General features: G+C 39.9%; 1 protein-coding gene across 1 annotated transcript in view; it reads right to left on the minus strand.

Annotated features, from left to right (window-relative positions):
• Positions 1-14350: 14350 nt before the first annotated feature.
• Positions 14351-19883, minus strand: part of TRIM50 (tripartite motif containing 50) — a 111766-nt gene continuing 106233 nt past the window's right edge. The window contains 1 exon segment of the mRNA XM_053706314.1: positions 14351-15168. Within this exon segment, the coding sequence (XP_053562289.1) occupies positions 14621-15168 (548 nt within the window). The 3' untranslated portion in view covers positions 14351-14620.

Here is a 19883-nt window from a genome sequence, read left to right on the forward strand (position 1 = left end):
CATTAATTTGAGAGAACACTGTGTTAAGTGGTTGTTCCACTTTTCCATAAAAGACTTATCATCCGTAACAAAGGTTAGGAACTTGTTCAATCTCAAGCCTCTGGGTATAAGGTCTAGCTCCAAATATTTAACGTGTTTACATCCCAGTTCAATTGATTCAATTGAATTTGATTGCAGTCCCAAGCTGCTGCTTCCCTCTCTTTAGCTGTCCTTAGGGAAAATAAAACTGATGCGGAGGGCAGTAAAATTTTGTGCAATACACCCTGAGCTCGGCCACAGCTCAAGCTAATGCTTATAGAAAACAAAGTAACTGGGGAACAAAGTCCATATGGATGTATGCACTATTCACGTTAATAACAAGTCTTTGCTACACAAAGCACCTGTCGGAATGACTGGATGGTATCCTACAGCCGATGGTGAGCACTCTTTGGAGTTTTTTGTCTGATACAAAACATGTCCTAAATTTGCTTTTAGAAGTGATCTGGCAGAGTAATTTCAAATGGCTTACAGTGGATGTGAGATCTTTATATTCCATGATACCTCATGAGAAAGGACTTGAGGCTTTGAAATTTTTTCTCTCTAGGAAGTTCTCAAGTGATCAGGAGTTCATAGATTACATTTTGAGGGTGACCAGCTTTCTCCAGACCCACAACTATTTCTTGTTTGAGGGGGATTTCTTTCTCCAAGGGGGTGGGACGGCAATGGGGGTGAAGTTCGCCCCCTCCTATGCCAACCTTTTCATGGGTTGGTGGGAGCTCTCCCACGTCTTTGGAGAACAGAATCCTTTCAGATAGGAGATAGTGTGGTATAAGCGTTTTTTGACGACCTCCTTTTCATTTGGAAAGGATCGAAGGAAGATCTTGAGAACTTTGTAGAGGAACTAAATTACAACTCTGCAGGTATCAGCTTTGCTTCAGACATACAGGAACACACAGTAAATTTTTTGGATATTACACTGAAGGGACATGCAGGCCAGAGGATCACCACAGAAACCTATCGCAATCCCATCTCAGGGAATTCTCTCCTCCATGCATCGAGTTGTCATCCGAGGGGAGTATTCAGGGGTGTAGGAAGAAGTCAGTTCATCCGCCTAAAGAGGAACTGTACTAGTTACTATACGTATGAGAAACAAGCGGATGAATTAACCGATAGGCTTATGGAAAGGGGCTACCAAAGGTCGATTGTAAATAAGGAAAGAAACATTGTTACTAAAATTAATAGAGATGATTTTCTTAAACAAACCAAAAGTAAGAACAAAAGTAAAAAGGGGCAAGAACAAACAACTGATAATAAAATTCAATTTACAACAGAATATTCACAGCAATATAGTCAGATATGCCAGATAATTAAGAACAACTATCAACTCCTATTAGCAGATGATGCTCTAAAAGAAACAGTAGCTAGGGGCCTAATATTTACTTACAAAAGAAACAGAACGATAGGCAATATAATAGCGCCTACGAAATTGAGACAGGATGATAAGAGTGGTTCCGCTTGGTTGAGATTAAATGGTACTTATAAGTGCAATCACCTTTCTTGTAAAGCCTGCGAAAGAGTGATTACAGGGGATTCATTTAGCTCCATTGTCACTGGAGAAAACTTTCAAAAGAGCCTTTGTCTAAATGCCGGTCTAATTTTGTAGTGTATTTGATCTCATGCACCCATTGTGCCCTCCAATATGTAGGTCTAACGACTAGGGAGGCAAGAGTCAGGATAAAGGAACACCTGCAGACATAAGGGAGGGTGTCCTTACTACGCCCCTAATTAATCATTTCTCAGTTACACACCAAAAGGATCTAAGATTCTTTACACTATCATTGAGAAAGTTTCCGTACAAAACAGAGGGGAGGACACAACCCTTAAATTGGGGGAACGTGAGGCCTTCTGGATCTTTCGGTTAAGAACTAGGGTTCCAGAAGGTCTAAATTCTGAATTTGATTTAATTAACTTTTGGTAGCCCTCCCCCCCCTGACTAACCCCTCCCCCCCCGCACAACCCCCCCTCCCTCCCCTCACCCATACTTTCCATCCACCACTCCTTCCCCCTTCACTCTCTTCATACATCCCCCCCACTTTTCCCTCCCCCCCTTCCTTCCCTGGGTTACTAAATTTATAGTGGCTTCCCAATTACCTGATTTTTTATTAGTTTATAGGGTCAGGGGCTTTATTACACTCAAGAGAATCTCTATGTAGGCATTGTTAGAAAGTAAAGCTAATATAAAGAGTGTTTAACAATTCATACTGAGGTTATAAGGTGCCCAGTAGGAATATCACACACACTAAGTCAAAGACGGTGTATTTAAGGGAATCCATTTAATTGCAGGAGTAACGTAAATAACACCCCCAAGGTATTTATTTTTAATTGTATGGACCTACAAGACACGGGTAGTTTATCTCTATAGAGTGACAAAATAACTTTTTGTAATCAAATAGATTATATGAGAAGTCGACACTAGCAACTAGTGTAACTAGCTAAGGATTGCATTGAAATCCAGCTGGTACGTCCAGAAAAAAAGCCGTGCACACTATGGGTCTATGGATATTAACCAGACCAACGTAATCTGTCAATCATGCAAGGTCAGTTCACGGCGTGTATATACAGCCGATGGAAGCACACTATATCACCATTGGTTGAGGCTGGTTACTGGGGGAGTGGCTATCTAGCTCCATGTTAAACATAAACAAACCAGGCAGCGCTGCTAGTGATCAGGCTAGGATTGGCCTTTGTGTAGCAAAGACTTGTTATTAACGTGAATAGTGCATACATCCATATGGACTTTGTTCCCCCGTTACTTTGTTTTCTATAAGCATTAGCTTGAGCTGTGGCCGAGCTCAGGGTGTATTGCACAAAATTTTACTGCCCTCCGCAGTCTAAAGTATGCAGGGTGAGAGCAACACGACTAGGACATCAGTTTTATTTTCCCTACGGACAGCTAAAGAGAGGGAAGCAGCAGCTTGGGACTGCAATCAAATTTTTTCCCTGAATAAATCTAACTACAGCCTGATTAATCTTTTTGAAGAGGTAGAATTCCTTCTTATTAAAGAGGATCAATTGAAGTGGGATGTAAACACGTTAAATAAATATTTGGAGCTAGGCCTTATACCCAGAGGCTTGAGATTGAACAAGTTCCTAACCTTTGTTACGGATGATAAGTCTTTTATGGAAAAGTGGAACAACCACTTAACACAGTGTTCTCTCAAATTAATGAGAAAAACCTGCTATGCCACACTATGGGTCTATGGATATTAACCAGACCAACGTAATCTGTCAATCATGCAAGGTCAGTTCACGGCGTGTATATACAGCCAATGGAAGCACACTATATCACCATTGGTTGAGGCTGGTTACTGGGGGAGTGGCTATCTAGCTCCATGTTAAACATAAACAAACCAGGCAGCGCTGCTAGTGATCAGGCTAGGATTGGCCGAATACTAACATTACTTTTGTGAGAGGTAGCGATCGGTGCCTGTGTATTTGAAAGTTTATATGTATAGAGCATATGTCAATTAGCAAGCGTAGCAATTCTGTTATGTAACAGTTTGCTTAGATTATATAAGTAGAGCTGTCGCACTGTAGACATTGAAGGGATAGGGAACACTGGTGTCATAAGAATAATGTGTTTAGATTGGTGTAAGCATGTGAGGGGTGTGAGCCCCTTATCCAATAGCATTTCAGATGAGGGTTTTTAAACTGGAAATTGACAATCAGTTTTTAAGCAGGCTAGGACTAAGGCAGACGCCGAAACCGGTCAGCCTTTTGTTCATCTGTTTTTCTATTTTTCACAATTTGACTCTTACCCTGGGGTTATGATACCCTTTTGAATTCAAATAAAGTTTATTTTACTCACTATTTTGGTGCTCCTGATACCTCTTTTTTGATATTTGTATGCTCTTTTTGGCCACAGTGAGCACAGAGAATGGGTATATTTACATATTCTTTTACTGCGGAGGCAGCAACACCACACTACATTTGACTGATTTTATTCAAGGGAGTCCTGTAAACCACCAGCAAAGGGTGCCAGGCAAAGATTGAGAACGACTGGACACCAGATGGAAGATAAGGTTTCATCTAGCGGATGTGTACGCTTACACAGGCACACAGCATCAAGTTAGGAAAAGAACCACACCAAGAAACAGGAAGTTGGTGAGTCATCTTTTGATTATAACATTTGACTATTTGATGCTTATGTGAACTACTCCTAAGAATTGGACAGTGGGGGGTTTAGGGGGAGACCCCCCATTTTTCAGCAGTAACAGTCAATTTTATATTCAGTGTGTAGCAAAGACTTTTTATTAACGTGAATAGTGCATACAGGGAGTGCAGAATTATTAGGCAAGTTGTATTTTTGAGGATAAATTTTATTATTGAACAACAACAATGTTCTCAATTAACCCAAAAAAACTCATTAATATCAAAGCTGAATAGTTTTGGAAGTAGTTTTTAGTTTGTTTTTAGTTATAGCTATTTTAGGGGGATATCTGTGTGTGCAGGTGACTATTACTGTGCATAATTATTAGGCAACTTAACAAAAAACAAATATATACCCATTTCAATTATTTATTTTTACCAGTGAAACCAATATAACATCTCAACATTCACAAATATACATTTCTGACATTCAAAAACAAAACAAAAACAAATCAGTGACCAATATAGCCACCTTTCTTTGCAAGGACACTCAAAAGCCTGCCATCCATGGATTCTGTCAGTGTTTTGATCTGTTCACCATCAACATTGCGTGCAGCAGCAACCACAGCCTCCCAGACACTGTTCAGAGAGGTGTACTGTTTTCCCTCCTTGTAAATCTCACATTTGATGATGGACCACAGGTTCTCAATGGGGTTCAGATCAGGTGAACAAGGAGGCCATGTCATTAGATTTTCTTCTTTTATACCCTTTCTTGCCAGCCACGCTGTGGAGTACTTGGACGCGTGTGATGGAGCATTGTCCTGCATGAAAATCATGTTTTTCTTGAAGGATGCAGACTTCTTCCTGTACCACTGCTTGAAGAAGGTGTCTTCCAGAAACTGGCAGTAGGACTGGGAGTTGAGCTTGACTCCATCCTCAACCCGAAAAGGCCCCACAAGCTCATCTTTGATGATACCAGCCCAAACCAGTACTCCACCTCCACCTTGCTGGCGTCTGAGTCGGACTGGAGCTCTCTGCCCTTTACCAATCCAGCCACGGGCCCATCCATCTGGCCCATCAAGACTCACTCTCATTTCATCAGTCCATAAAACCTTAGAAAAATCAGTCTTGAGATATTTCTTGGCCCAGTCTTGACGTTTCAGCTTGTGTGTCTTGTTCAGTGGTGGTCGTCTTTCAGCCTTTCTTACCTTGGCCATGTCTCTGAGTATTGCACACCTTGTGCTTTTGGGCACTCCAGTGATGTTGCAGCTTTGAAATATGGCCAAACTGGTGGCAAGTGGCATCTTGGCAGCTGCACGCTTGACTTTTCTCAGTTCATGGGCAGTTATTTTGCGCCTTGGTTTTTCCACACGCTTCTTGCGACCCTGTTGACTATTTTGAATGAAACGCTTGATTGTTCGATGATCACGCTTCAGAAGCTTTGCAATTTTAAGAGTGCTGCATCCCTCTGCAAGATATCTCACTATTTTTTACTTTTCTGAGCCTGTCAAGTCCTTCTTTTGACCCATTTTGCCAAAGGAAAGGAAGTTGCCTAATAATTATGCACACCTGATATAGGGTGTTGATGTCATTAGACCACACGAGCCCAGAGAAGTTGGCGGCACTTCTGGACTGTGTTGATGTATGGCTTCTGCTTTGTATAGTAAACCTTAAACTGAATATCAAGCTTGATGAATCAGTGCCCAGTTTTTAACCCCTTAATGACCACAGCACTTTTCCATTTTCTGTCCGTTTGGGACCAAGGCTATTTTTACATTTTTGCGGTGTTTGTGTTTAGCTATAATTTTCCTCTTACTCATTTACTGTACCCACACATATTATATACCGTTTTTCTCGCCATTAAATGGACTTTCTAAAGATAACATTATTTTCATCATATCTTATAATTTACTATAAAAAAAATATAAAATATGAGGAAAAAATGGAAAAAAACACACTTTTTTAACTTTGACCCCCAAAATCTTTTACACATCTACAACCACCAAAAAAAAAAACATGCTAAACGGTTTCTAAATTTTGTCCTGAATTTAGAAATACCCAATGTTTACATGTTCTTTGCTTTTTTTGCAAGTTATAGGTCCATAAATACAAGTAGCACTTTGCTATTTCCAAACCACTTTTTTTCAAAATTAGCGCTAGTTACATTGGAACACTAATATCTTTCAGGAATCCCTGAATATCCATTGACATGTATATATATATTTTTAGAAGACATCCCAAAGTATTGATCTAGGCCCATTTTGGTATATTTCTTGCCACCATTTCACCGCCAAATGCGATCAAATAAAAAAAATTGTTCACTTTTTCACAAATTTTTTCACAAACTTTAGGTTTCTCACTGAAATAATTTACAAACAGCTTGTGCAATTATGGCATAAATGGTTGTAAATGCTTCTCTGGGATCCCCTTTGTTCATAAATAGCAGACATATATGGCTTTGGCTTTGCTTTTTAATAATTAGAAGGCTGCTAAATGCCACTGCGCACCACACGTGTATTATGCCCAGCAGTGAAGGGATTAATTAGGGAGAATGCAAGGAGCTTCTAGGGTTAATTTTAGATTTAGTGTAGTGTAGTAGACAACCCCAAGTATTGATTTAGGCCCATTTTGGTATATTTCATGCCACCATTTCACCGCCAAATGCGATCAAATTAAAAAAAACGCTACATTTTTCACAATTTTAGGTTTCTCACTGAAATTATTTACAAACAGCTTGTGCAATTATGGCACAAATGGTTGTAAATGCTTCTCTGGGATCCCCTTTGTTCAGAAATGGCAGACATATATGACTTTGGCGTTGCTTTTTGGTAATTAGAAGGCCGCTAAATACTGCTGCACATCACACGTGTATTATGGCTAGCAGTGAAGGGGTTAATTAGGTAGTTTGTAGGGAGCTTGCAGGGTTAATTTTAGCTTTAGTGTAGAGATCAGCCTCCCACCTGACACATCCCACCTCCTGATCCCTCCCAAACAGCTCCCTTCCCTCCCCCACCCCACAATTGTCCCCTCCATGTTAAGTACTGGCAGAAAGTCTGCTAGTACTAAAATATTTTTTTTTTTTTATATAGCATATTTACATATGCTGCTGTGTAGGATCCCCCCTTAGCCCCCAACCTCCCTGATCCCCCCCAAAACAGCTCTCTAACCCTCCCCCTCTGCATTATTGCAGAAAAAAATGTTTTTTTTTGTTTCTGTTTTTTTTTTTTCTGTAGTGTAGCTTCCCTACCCCCACAGACCAACCCCCACACCTTGATAGATTGATTTTTTTAAAACTTGTGTTCCCCTTTTTTTAGCATTTTAGTAAACTTTTTGCTGTAGTGTAGCGTTTCCCACCCGCTCCCTCCCCGTGCACGCGCCCGCCCCCGCCCTCCCGTGCACGCGCGCGCCTGTGCGCGCCCCCGGACATCCCCGCCCACTATCCCGCCCCCCTCCTCATCACTAGTGCCAACGATGGCCGCCACCCGCCTCCCGGTCCGGCTCCCACCCACCAACGAGGAAAGCCACCGATCTCCGGTGCAGAGAGGGCCACAGAGTGGCTCTCTCTGCAGCGGATGGCTTAAAAAGGTTATTGCAGGATGCCTCCATATCGAGGCATCACTGCAATAACTGGAAAGCAGCTGGAAGCAAGCAGGATCGCTTCCAGCTGCTTTCCACACCGAGGACGTGCAGGGTACATCCTCAGGCGTTAACTGCCTTTTTTTTGAGGACGTACCCTGCACGTCCTCGGTCGTTAAGGGGTTAAAAACCCTATTAAAAACAGGGGCACTTTCATTCATCAAACTTTACATTTCACTCATTTTGTTAAAATCCTTACCTTTTAATCTTGAAAGACGCTCCAGTGATTCCTACTCCTGCCACTCGTCACTTTATACGTTAGAAATGACGAATATGGCATCCTCTAATCACGGCTTCCCCCCAGGGGAGTCATTGCCTGAGGCAACGCTGTTATTGGAGGTAGCCGGATTCGTCATTTTTGACATATGAAGAGGCTTGCAACGGGCGGGGTAAGTGGTGGAGCGACTTTCAAGATTAAAAGGTAAGTATTTTAACAAAACAAGTGAAATGTAAAGTTTGATGACTGAAAGTGCGCCTGTTTTTAATAGGGTTTTTAAAAACCGGGCACTGATTCATCAAACTTGACATTCACTTTAACTTGCATCTGTGAATGCAGTGGCGAATGGTGTTGACTGACAAAGGTTTACTAAAGTTTTTTCCAAGCCCATTTCAGGATATCCATTACAGACTCATGACGGTTTTTGAGACAGTGACGTCTTAGGGATCGGAGATCACACGCATTCAGAAGTGGTTTTCGGCCTTGCCTTTTACGTACCGAGATTTGACCGGATTCCTTGAATCTTTTAATAATATTGTGCATTGTAGAAGGTGAAATGCCCAAAATTCTACTGATTTGTCTTTGGGGAATGTTGTTCTCAAAGTGTTGGCAGATTGGCGAGTCGACTCTTCCTTTCTCTTGAAGGACTAGGCCTTTTCTTTCCTAAGATATGGAGAGTCCAGGATGTCATTCAATTACTAGTGGGAATATCACTCCTGGCCAGCAGGAGGAGGCAAAGAGCACCACAGCAAAGTTTTTAATAGGGTTTGGTGTCTGAAGAAATGAATTCCTTTTTCGGGTACATTTCCCTGCAAGTGCAATGTCTAACTAGTAATATATAAAGAACTAGTTAACTTGCCTAGCATAAATAGTGTGTAGCTGAGTGAATTAACAGCACTGGTATGATATATCAGAGCTGTGTTTAACTTAGCAGGTGATGTAGGTTTAAATTTGTAACATTGAATTACAAACCTAAAGCACACAAAATAAAGTCTAATAACATTTCTATTGGAGGTTATAAAGTGGTTGGCAACAAGGAATACACCAAGAAAGATATTAGACAGATCTAATTATATTAATCAGCTGAATTGTTAGGAATATACTGTTGCAACAAGACAAGTAAATAGTATGAATATTTTGCTTAGTTAATAAAACTAGATCTGAGCAACAAATGACAAACAGATATAAAAATTTATAAGCATGCACGCTCACCACCATCAATGCCAAGGGCCTTAACAGTCCAGGTAAAAGATCCATTGCCATTAGAGATTTCAAAGATTCACACAGTCATATAGTGTTTGTTCAGGAGACCCATTTTCGTAGGGGTAAAGAACCCAAATGGGCTAATGCCGCCTATCCAACAGCGTTTTTTTCCTCAGGACCCACAAAGAAATGTGGTGTGGGTATACTGATTAGTCAGGCCACACCGATTAAAATCACACATATCGAGAGAGACACGGAGGGTAGGTACTTGGTGTTAGTGGGTACACTATACGATCACCCTATCACTCTCATGACCATATATGCACCCAATGCAGCACAACACAAACAACACAAATTCTTTAAAAAAATATCCAAACTTATACTAGACCACGCAAAGGGCCCGATTTCTGTGGCTGGTGACATTAATCTCCCTTTTGAACCTTTTATAGATACATCGACAGGCACATCTAGCATCCCTAACAGGATTACCAAAAAAGTCAAAGCCACCTTATCTGACTTGCTACTTCATGACACGTGGAGAACGCTGAACCCAAATACTAAAGAATTTACCTATTACTCCCCACCACATAAAAAATATTTGCGCATTGACTACATCCTAACTGACACAGGGGGACTTGACATGGTGGACAGATGTGATATTGGTCCAATAACGTGGTCAGATCAGGCCCCAGTAATGTGTTCTATACAGTGGCCAGACGTCCCTCCTTCTGCGTTTATTTGGAGATTGGACGACACACTATTAGAAAATCCGCCTGTCTTAGCTGACATTCAAAAATCTATCGTAGAATATTTTAATATTAATGACCCTGAACATACTTCCAGGTCAAATGTTTGGGAAGCACATAAGTGCGTTATACGAGATGAGTTCCTGAAACACAATGCTAGAATGCTAAGACAACACAGAGAAGTACATACGCAATTACTAAGTAACATCACCTCTCTAGAGAAGAAACACAAACAGCCAATCGGATTGAACTTGATTCTGATTGGCTGATTCCATCAGCCAATCAGAATATTCCTACCTTAATTCCGATTGGCTGATAGAATCCTATCAGCCAATCGGAATTCGAGGGACACCATCTTGGATGACGTCATTTAAAGGAACCGTCATTCGTCGTTCAGTCGTCGGCCAGGATGGATGTTCCGCGTCGGAGGTCTTCAGGATGCTGCCGCTCCGCTCCGGATGGATGACGATAGAAGATTCCGCTTGGATGAAGACTTCAATCGGATGGAAGACCTCTTCTGCCCCGCTTGGATGAAGACTTCAATCGGATGGAAGACCTCTTCTTGCTCCGCTTGGATGAAGAATTTGGCTCGGCTGGGTGAAGACAACTCAAGGTAGGGAGATCTTCAGGGGCTTAGTGTTAGGTTTATTTAAGGGGGGTTTGGGTTAGATTAGGGGTATGTGGGTGGTGGGTTGTAATGTTGGGGGGGGTATTGTATGTTTTTTTTTACAGGCAAAAGAGCTGAACTTCTTGGGGCATGCCCCGCAAAGGGCCCTGTTCAGGGCTGGTAAGGTAAAAGAGCTTTGAACTTTAGTAATTTAGAATAGGGTAGGGCATTTTTTTATTTTGGGGGGCTTTGTTATTTTATTTGGGGGCTTAGAGTAGGTGTAATTAGTTTAAAATTGTTGTAATATATTTCTAATGTTTGTAAATATTTTTTTATTTTTTGTAACTTAGTTCTTTTTTATTTTTTGTACTTTAGTTAGTTTATTTCATTGTATTTATTTGTAGTAATTGTATTTAATTTATTTATTGATAGTGTAGTGTTAGGTTTAATTGTAGATAATTATAGGTAGTTTATTTAATGTATTTATTGATAGTGTAGTGTTAGGTTTAATTGTAACTTAGGTTAGGATTTATTTTACAGGCAAATTTGTAATTATTTTAACTATTTTAGCTATTAAATAGTTCTTAACTATTTAATAGCTATTGTACCTGGTTAAAATAAATACAAAGTTACCTGTAAAATAAATATTAATCCTAAAATAGCTATAATATCATTATAATTTATATTGTAGCTATATTAGGATTTATTTTACAGGTAAGTATTTAGCTTTAAATAGGAATAATTTATTTAAGAAGAGTTAATTAATTTTGTTAGATTAAAATTATATTTAACTTAGGGGGGTGTTAGTGTTAGGGTTAGACTTAGCTTTAGGGGTTAATACATTTATTAGAATAGCGGTGAGCTCTAGTCGGCAGATTAGGGGTTAATAATTGAAGTTAGGTGTCGGCGATGTTAGGGAGGGCAGATTAGGGGTTAATACTATTTATTATAGGGTTAGTGAGGCGGATTAGGGGTTAATAACTTTATAATAATAGCGGTGCGGTCCGCTCGGCAGATTAGGGGTTAATAAGTGTAGGCAGGTGGAGGCGACGTTGTGGGGGGCAGATTAGGGGTTAATAAATATAATATAGGGGTCGGCGGTGTTAGGGGCAGCAGATTAGGGGTACATAGGGATAATGTAAGTAGCGGCGGTTTACGGAGCGGCAGATTAGGGGTTAAAAATAATATACAGGGGTCAGCGATAGCGGGGGCGGCAGAATAGGGGTTAATAAGTGTAAGGCTAGGGGTGTTTAGACTCGGGGTACATGTTAGAGTGTTAGGTGCAGACGTAGGAAGTGTTTCCCCATAGCAAACAATGGGGCTGCGTTAGGAGCTGAACGTGGCTTTTTTGCAGGTGTTAGGTTTTTTTTCAGCTCAAACAGCCCCATTGTTTCCTATGGGGGAATCGTGCACGAGCACGTTTTTGAGGCTGTCCGCGTCCGTAAGCAACTCTGGTATCGAGAGTTGAAGTTGCGTTAAATATGCTGTACGCTCCTTTTTTGGAGCCTAACGCAGCCATTCTGTGGACTCTCAATACCAGAGTTATTTTAACGGTGCGGCCAGAAAAAAGCCAGCGTTAGATACGCGGGTCGTTACTGACAAAACTCTAAATCTAGCCGTAAGGATTTTCGCCAGTCTTCTGCCCTATGTGTTTGTTTCTCAGGAAAGCGTAAGGGTCAAAAGCCTACTGCTACTTCTCTTTCCCTCTGGTTGAGAAGTATAATTTGTTTTGCTTATGAGACTGCTGGACAGCAGCCTCCTGAGAGAATTACAGCTCATTCCACTAGGGCTGTCTCCTCTACTTGGGGTTTCAGAAATGAAGCTTCTGTGGAACAGATTTGCAAGGCTGCAACTTGGTCCTCTCTGCATACTTTTTACAAATTTTACAAATTTGATACTTTTGCCTCAGCTGAGGCCTCTTTTGAGAGAAAGGTTCTTCCAGCAGTTGTGCCTTCTGTTTTGGTCTGCCTGTCTTGTTCTACCTCCCTGTCCATTCTGTGTCCTCTAGCTTGGGTATTGGTTCCCACTAGTAATTGACTGACGTTGTGGACTCTCCATATCTTAGGAAAGAAAACAAAATGTATGCTTACCTGATAAATTCCTTTCTGGGTATAGAGAGTCCACAACCCCACCCTTTATTAAGACAGTTATTTTTGACTAACCCTCAGACACCTCTACACCTTTGTGTTATTCCTTTTCCATTTCCCTTCATTTGAATTACTGGGGATTATGGGTAGGAGAGTGACACTTAACAACTTTGCTGTGGTGCACTTTGCCTCCTCCTGCTGGCCAGGAGTGATATCCCCACTAGTAATTGAATGACGTGGTGGACTCTCCATATCCGGAAAGAAAGACATTTATCAGGTAAGCATACATTTTGTTTTCTGGAGGCTCCTTATATGCTATGATTACACAATTGCCTAACCTGTTTTACATCACCTTCTTATTTCAACGTGTCACATCGCTATTAGTCCTAAATTACCCCTTTCCCAACTTTTTTAGAATGTGTTGCAGTCATCAGATTTGAAATGAGTGTATATTTAAAAAAAACCATTAAATTCACAAAGTAAAACATCAAATAATGTGTTAATATTTTGTTTTCAATATAGTAGAGGGTGAATTGAATTTTTAAATGACTCTTTTTGTCCCAACTTTTTCCGAATTGGGGTTGTACATATAAATACATATGCACACACACGCACACACACACACATATATATATATATATATATATATATATATATACATACACATACATACATATCCATCTTTAGACATGTATATGTATTTATGTCTATGTTAAAGCCCTTTGCCTTCCTTTTTTTTCTAACACCTTGAAACTTTTTTTATGTAATATTATTTTTAAAAGAATTTTTATTAGATGGTGTTGTAACTGTACTGTGTAATGTATTTTTGATGTATTTTGTGACACTTTCTAGTTTTGTGAAACAGGTTTGCATTTACTTTCAACTTGTAATACAAGCACAAATTAACTTGTGTGCAAATGGATGCAAAAACCCTATATCACTCACATCACAAACAATAGCATGCCACTCGTAATCTGGCTCTAAATTGGTTTAAATCTTTCTTTTTTATGAAAATGGGAAGGTTCTGCAAAAGATTTACAATATGAGGGAACACAATTACTTTAAGCATATTAATCTTAGCGGACAATGACAAAGGGAAAACACTCCATCTGTTAATATCCACCTTAATTTTAGGCAATCATTTCCGGTAATTTAATCTATGCACATTTTTGCGGTTTCCCCAATATGTATACCTAAATATTTGATTCCATCTTGGACAACTTTAAAGGGAATATTCATTATACTATCTTTGTTGTTATATATCCACAAGATTTCAGATTTTTTAAGGTTAATTTTATATCCAGAGATGGAACCAAATTCACTTACTATTTTTAGAAAAAGATGAATATTTGTATTACTTATAAAAAGTAACAAATCATCCGCATCGGTTATCTTAGTCTTACCCATGTTGAGTACCTCTAGTTCTTTTCTAAGGAGAATTGCCAGGGGTTCCATTTCTAGGTTAAAAAGCAAAGGTGATAGTGGACATCCCTGTCTGGTACCTTTCATCAACAGATATGTTGAAGAATTATTATATATTAGAGACATGAAAAAATATAATTACTGTTACTGCTATTTAGACTTTACATATGTCTTCATGTTTGTCAGCATTATAGAACTTTCCTAGAGTATATCATGACCTAAAGGGACAATAATGTGTTTTTTTTTAAATATACATTTGTATCATATATCAGCAATTAATCCACAAATCTGCTTACAAAATAAATGTTTTAAAACATGTAATACTCTTACTTTATTAATGTTTATTAACTTAATATAATTTGACCTACAGCCATTCTACAGAGAGTATTTTACAGCAAGAGCAATCAAAATAAATTCTTAACATATATTGCAATGCTGTTTAATTTTTAATTAGATTAATTAATATATTAGAATTTCATTTTGAGTTTAATATCCCTTTAAAATAAATACAAGAGCAGTGATTTATTTGTCTTGGGTAAACACTTTTTCTGTACATTGTCAGCATATGCCTTCTTCAGGGTTGGGGCAGCATAAGAGGAAGGAGATTGACCCCTCTCTCCAGCCAACATGCATCTAGCAATGGGTACAGTGTCCCCTGGAACTCTGCTTGAAACGTATATAACGTAATCAGCTCATCTGGGCTGTCAGCATTATAGAATGTCAACTCCCCCTTCTCATAATTCAGAAAGATGCCAATGCGCTGAGGTCGAGTGCTGATTGGCAATGTGACACGTGGAGATGTGAAAGCTTCATATAACCGCCCCTCTTTCAGTCCAATAAGCCAGGCTCCTGCCTCAGGTGTCCGAATCAACCTGCCCTTTCGGCTTGATGTGCCCTTGATTACTCCAATTCTCCACTTTTGCTTGGCTCCAACGATTACTTCCCAATAATGTTTCCCTGATGAGAAACCACGAGTTGTCAAAACAAAGCTGTTAGAATCAAAGCCTTCTGGGTTACTACCCCGACGACCAGTAGGTGCGCGACACTTCACCACTGTGTCTCCTTTGCTGAGTTCTATAAAGGGATGTGCAGTGAGGGGATCGAGCTTTAATATCTCCGGAGCTAAAAAAATATACAATATAGAAAGGATGGAGAGTTAATGAGATATAATTTGTAAAACAGTATACCAAACAAATAAAATAATAATGAATATTTGTGGATGTCCCTTACATATTAAACTGGTGAAGTGAAAACAAGCAACATTTTAACTTCTAAAATAGCAATGCAGAAAATCTTAAAAAAATATTATAGACTTACAACTGCCAGAATGTCATTGTGTTTCTGTAAAATTATTTTGGCTCAGTTAAGTAAATATTTTATTAGTTTGATATTTCTACAAATTCAGCTACAATTAGTGAGGTCAGTTTTTAACCTAAATTGTTATGAATATCATAATTAAAGGGACTGTGAACTCAATATTTTTATTGTTTAAAAATATACCGCGAGATTATGAGTTTTTGTCGGTAATGGTGTGCGGTGTTAACGAGCATTTTTTTCTCACCGCTCACTTAAGACAACGCTGGTATTACAGTTTTTTTTAAACCCGGCGTTAGCCTCTAAAAAGTGAGCGGAGAGCAAAATTTAGCTCCACATCTCACCTCAATACCAGTGTTGCTTACAGTAGCGGTGAGCTGACTAAACGTGCTTGTGCACGATTTCCCCATAGGAATCAATGGGGCAGTTTTGGCTGAAAAAAAACCTAACACCTGCAAAAAAGCAGCATTCAGCTCCTAACGCAGCCCATTGATTCCTATGGGGAAATACATTTTATGTCTACACCTAACACCCTAACATGAACCCCGAGTCTAAACACCCCTAATCTTACACTTATTAACCCCTAATCTGCCGCCCCCGACATCGCCGACACCTACATAATATTATTAACCCCTAATCTGCGGCTCCGGACACCGCCACCTACATTATACTTATGAACCCCAAATCTGCTGCCACCAACATCGCCGACACCTACATTATAGTTATTAACCCCTAATCTGCCACCCCCAATGTCGCTGCAACCTAACTACATTTATTAACTCCTAATCTGCCGCTGCCAACGTCGCCACCACTATAATAAAGTTATTAACCCCTAAACCTAAGTCTAACCCTAACACCCCCTAACTTAAATATAATTTAAATAAATATAAATAAAATAACTACAATTAAATAAATTATTCCTATTTAAAACTAAATACTTACCTATAAAATAAACCCTAAGATAGCTACAATATAACTAATAGTTACATTTGTATCTATCTTAGGGTTTATTTTTATTTTACAGGCAAGTTTGTATTTATTTTAACTAGGTACAATAGTTATTAAATAGTTATTAACTATTTAATAACTACCTAGCTAAAATTAAAAAAAAAGTACCTGTAAAATAAAACCTAACCTAAGTTACAATTACACCTAACAATACACTATAATTAAATAAATTCCCTAAATTAACTACAATTAACTACAATTAAAAACATTTTTGCGGGGAATTGCCCCAAAGTAATCAGCTCTTTTACCTGTAAAAAAAAAAACTACAATAACCCCCCAACATTAAAACCCACCACCCACACACCCAACCCTACTCTAAAACCCACCCAATCCCCCCTTAATAAAACCTAACACTAACCCCTTGAAGATCACCCTACCTTGAGACGTCTTCACCTAGCCGGGCACAAGTGGGCCTCCAGAGGGGCAGAAGTCTTCATCCGATCCGGCCAGAAGAGGACCTCCAGGGCAGAAGTCTTCATCCAGGCGGCATCTTCTATCTTCATCCATCCGGAGCGGAGCGGGTCCATCTTCAAGTCAGCCGATGCGGAGCATTCTCTTCTTCCGACGACTCCCGATGAATGAAGGTTCCTTTAAATGACGTCATCCAAGATGGCGTCCCTTGAATTCCGATTGGCTGATAGGATTCTATCAGCCAATCGGATTTAAGGTAGAAAAAATCCTATTGGCTGATCCAATCAGCCAATAGAATTGAAATTCAATCCTATTGGCTGAATTCGTCTGGAGTTGACGGAAGAAGAGAATGCTCCACGTCGGCTGGCTTGAAGATGGACCCTCTCCGCTCCGGATGAATGAAGATAGAAGATGCCGAATGGATGAAGACTTCTGCCCGTCTGGAGGTCCTCTTCTGGCCGGATCAGATGAAGACTTCTGCCCCTCTGGAGGACCACTTGTGCCCGGCTGGGTGAAGACGTCTCAAGGTAGGGTGATCTTCAAGGGGTTAGTGTTAGGTTTTATTAAGGGGGGATTGGGTGGGTTTTAGAGTAGGGTTGGGTGTGTGGGTGGTGGTTTTTTTATGTTGGGGGGTATTGTATTTTTTCTTACTGGTAAAAGAGCTGATTACTTTGGGGCAAAGCCACGCAAAAAGCCCTTTTATGGGCTATTTGTAATTTAGTATAGGGTAGGGTTTTTTATTATTTTGGGGGGCTTTTTTAATTTATTATGGGGATTAGATTAGGTGTAATTAGTTTAAAATTCTTGTAATTATTTTATTATTTTTAGTGTTTGTTTTTTTAATTGTAGTTAATTGTAGTTAATTTAGGGAATTTATTTAATTATAGTGTAGTGTTGGGTGTAATTGTAATTTAGGTTAGGTTTTATTTTACAGGTACTTTTGTCTTTATTTTAGCTAGGTAGTTATTAAATAGTTAATAACTATTTAATAACTTTTGTACCTAGTTAAAATAAATACAAACTTGCGTGTAAAATAAAAATAAACCCTGAGATAGCTACAATGTAATTATTAGTTATATTGTAGCTATCTTAGGGTTTATTTTATAGGTAAGTATTTAGTTTTAAATAGGAATAATGTATTTAATAGTAGTAATTTTATTTCGTTTTATTTAAATTATATTTAAGTTAGGGAGGGTTAGGGTTAGACTTAGGTTTAGGGGTTAATACATTTAATATAGTGGCGGCGACGTTGGGGGCGGCATATTAGGGGTCAATAAATGTAGGTAGGTGTCGGCAATGTTAGGGACGGCAGATTAGGGGTTAATAAAATGTAACTAGTGTTTGCGAGGCGGGAGTGCGGCGGTTTAGGGGTTAATATATTTATTGAAGTGGCAACGATGTCCGGTCGGCAGATTAGGGGTTAAACATTTTAGTTAAGTGTTTGCGATGTGGGGGGCTCGGTTTAGGGGTTAATAGGTAGTTTATGGGTGTTAGTGTACTTTTTAGCACTTTAGTTAAGAGTTCTATGTTACGGCGTTAGCCCATAAAACTCTTAACTACTGACTTTTAAATGCGGTAGGAGTCTTGACAGGAGAGGGTGTACCGCTCACTTTCTCCAAGACTCGTAATACCGGCATTAGGCAAATCCCATTATAAAGATAGGATACGCAATTGACGTAAGTGGATTTGCGTTATGCTCAAGTCTCGGAAAAAAAGTGAGCGGTACACCTGTACCTGCCAGACTCGTAATACCAGCGGGCGTTAAAAAGCAGCGTTGGGACCTCTCAACACTGCTTTTTGAGGCTAACGCAAGACTCGTAATCTAGGCGATAGATAATCCCTTTATTACCCATTCCCCAGTTTTGCACAGAAAACATGGTTATATTAATACACATTTTACCTCTGTGATTATCTAGTATCTAAGATCTTCTGACAGCCTCCTGAGCAGATGCCTTTTTATTTATTATCTATTGACTTGCATTTAAGCCAATTAGTGCTGTGTTGTGCACAACCCACGGGCATGAGCACAATGTTATCTATATGGCTCACATGAACTAATACTCCCTGTTGTGAAAAGTTAATAAAAAAGCATGTGATCAGAGGGCTGTCTTTTGCGGCTTAGAAACAGACAGAAATGTAGAGGTTTAAACGTTATAAAGTATATTAATATAACCATGTTGGTTGTGCAAAGCTGGGAATGGGTAGTAAAGACATTATCTATCTTTTTAAACAATAACAATTTTTGTGTTGACTGTCCCTTTAATTGTATTCTTGCTGCCCTTGTTAAAAATGTCTTGAGCAATAGCATGGATTGGATGTCATCCTATAATATAAAAGGCCAGGTGTGTTTGTCTGAAGCTGTCATGCGCAGTAGACACTGCATGAGGACAAACACACCTGGTGGGTGTGGCCTACAGGAGCAGCATGACTGGACGGGGCACCGCGATTGGGGCGTAGACGTCCGGGAGTGGCAGTGGCCACAAGAGAGAGGCAAAAGAGGTGGAGAGAGAGCCAAATAGCGGGGAGAGGGAGCCAAATAGCGAGGAGAGAGCCAAAGACAGGGAGAGAGAGCCAAAGAGGGGGGAGAGAGAGAGCCAAAGAGGGGGAAGAGAGAGAGCCAAAGAGGGGGAAGAGAAAAAGCCAAAGAAAGGGGGCAGAGAGAGCAAAAGAGAGGGGGAGAGAAAAAAAGAAAGGAGACAGAGAGAGCAAAAGAGAGGGGGAGAGAGCAAAAGAGAGGGGGAGAGAGCAAAAGAGAGGGGGAGAGAGCCAAAGAATGGGAAGATAGAGAGCCAAAGAGGGGGAAGAGAGAGAGCCAAAGAGGGGGAAGAGAGAGAGCCAAAGAGGGGGAAGAGAAAAAGCCAAAGAAAGGGGGCAGAGAGAGCAAAAGAGAGGGGGAGAGAGAGAGAGCGAGCAAAAGAGAGTGAGAGAGAGAGCAAAAGAGAGGGGGAGAGAAAAAAAGAAAGGAGACAGAGAGAGCAAAAGAGAGGGGGAGAGAGCAAAAGAGAGGGGGAGAGAGCAAAAGAGAGGGGGAGAGAGCCAAATAATGGGAATATAGAGAGCCAAAGAGGGGGAAGAGAGAGAGCCAAGAGGGGGAAGAGAGAAAG

Source organism: Bombina bombina, chromosome 3 (genome assembly GCF_027579735.1).
Source record: "Bombina bombina isolate aBomBom1 chromosome 3, aBomBom1.pri, whole genome shotgun sequence".
Lineage (NCBI taxonomy): Eukaryota > Metazoa > Chordata > Amphibia > Anura > Bombinatoridae > Bombina > Bombina bombina.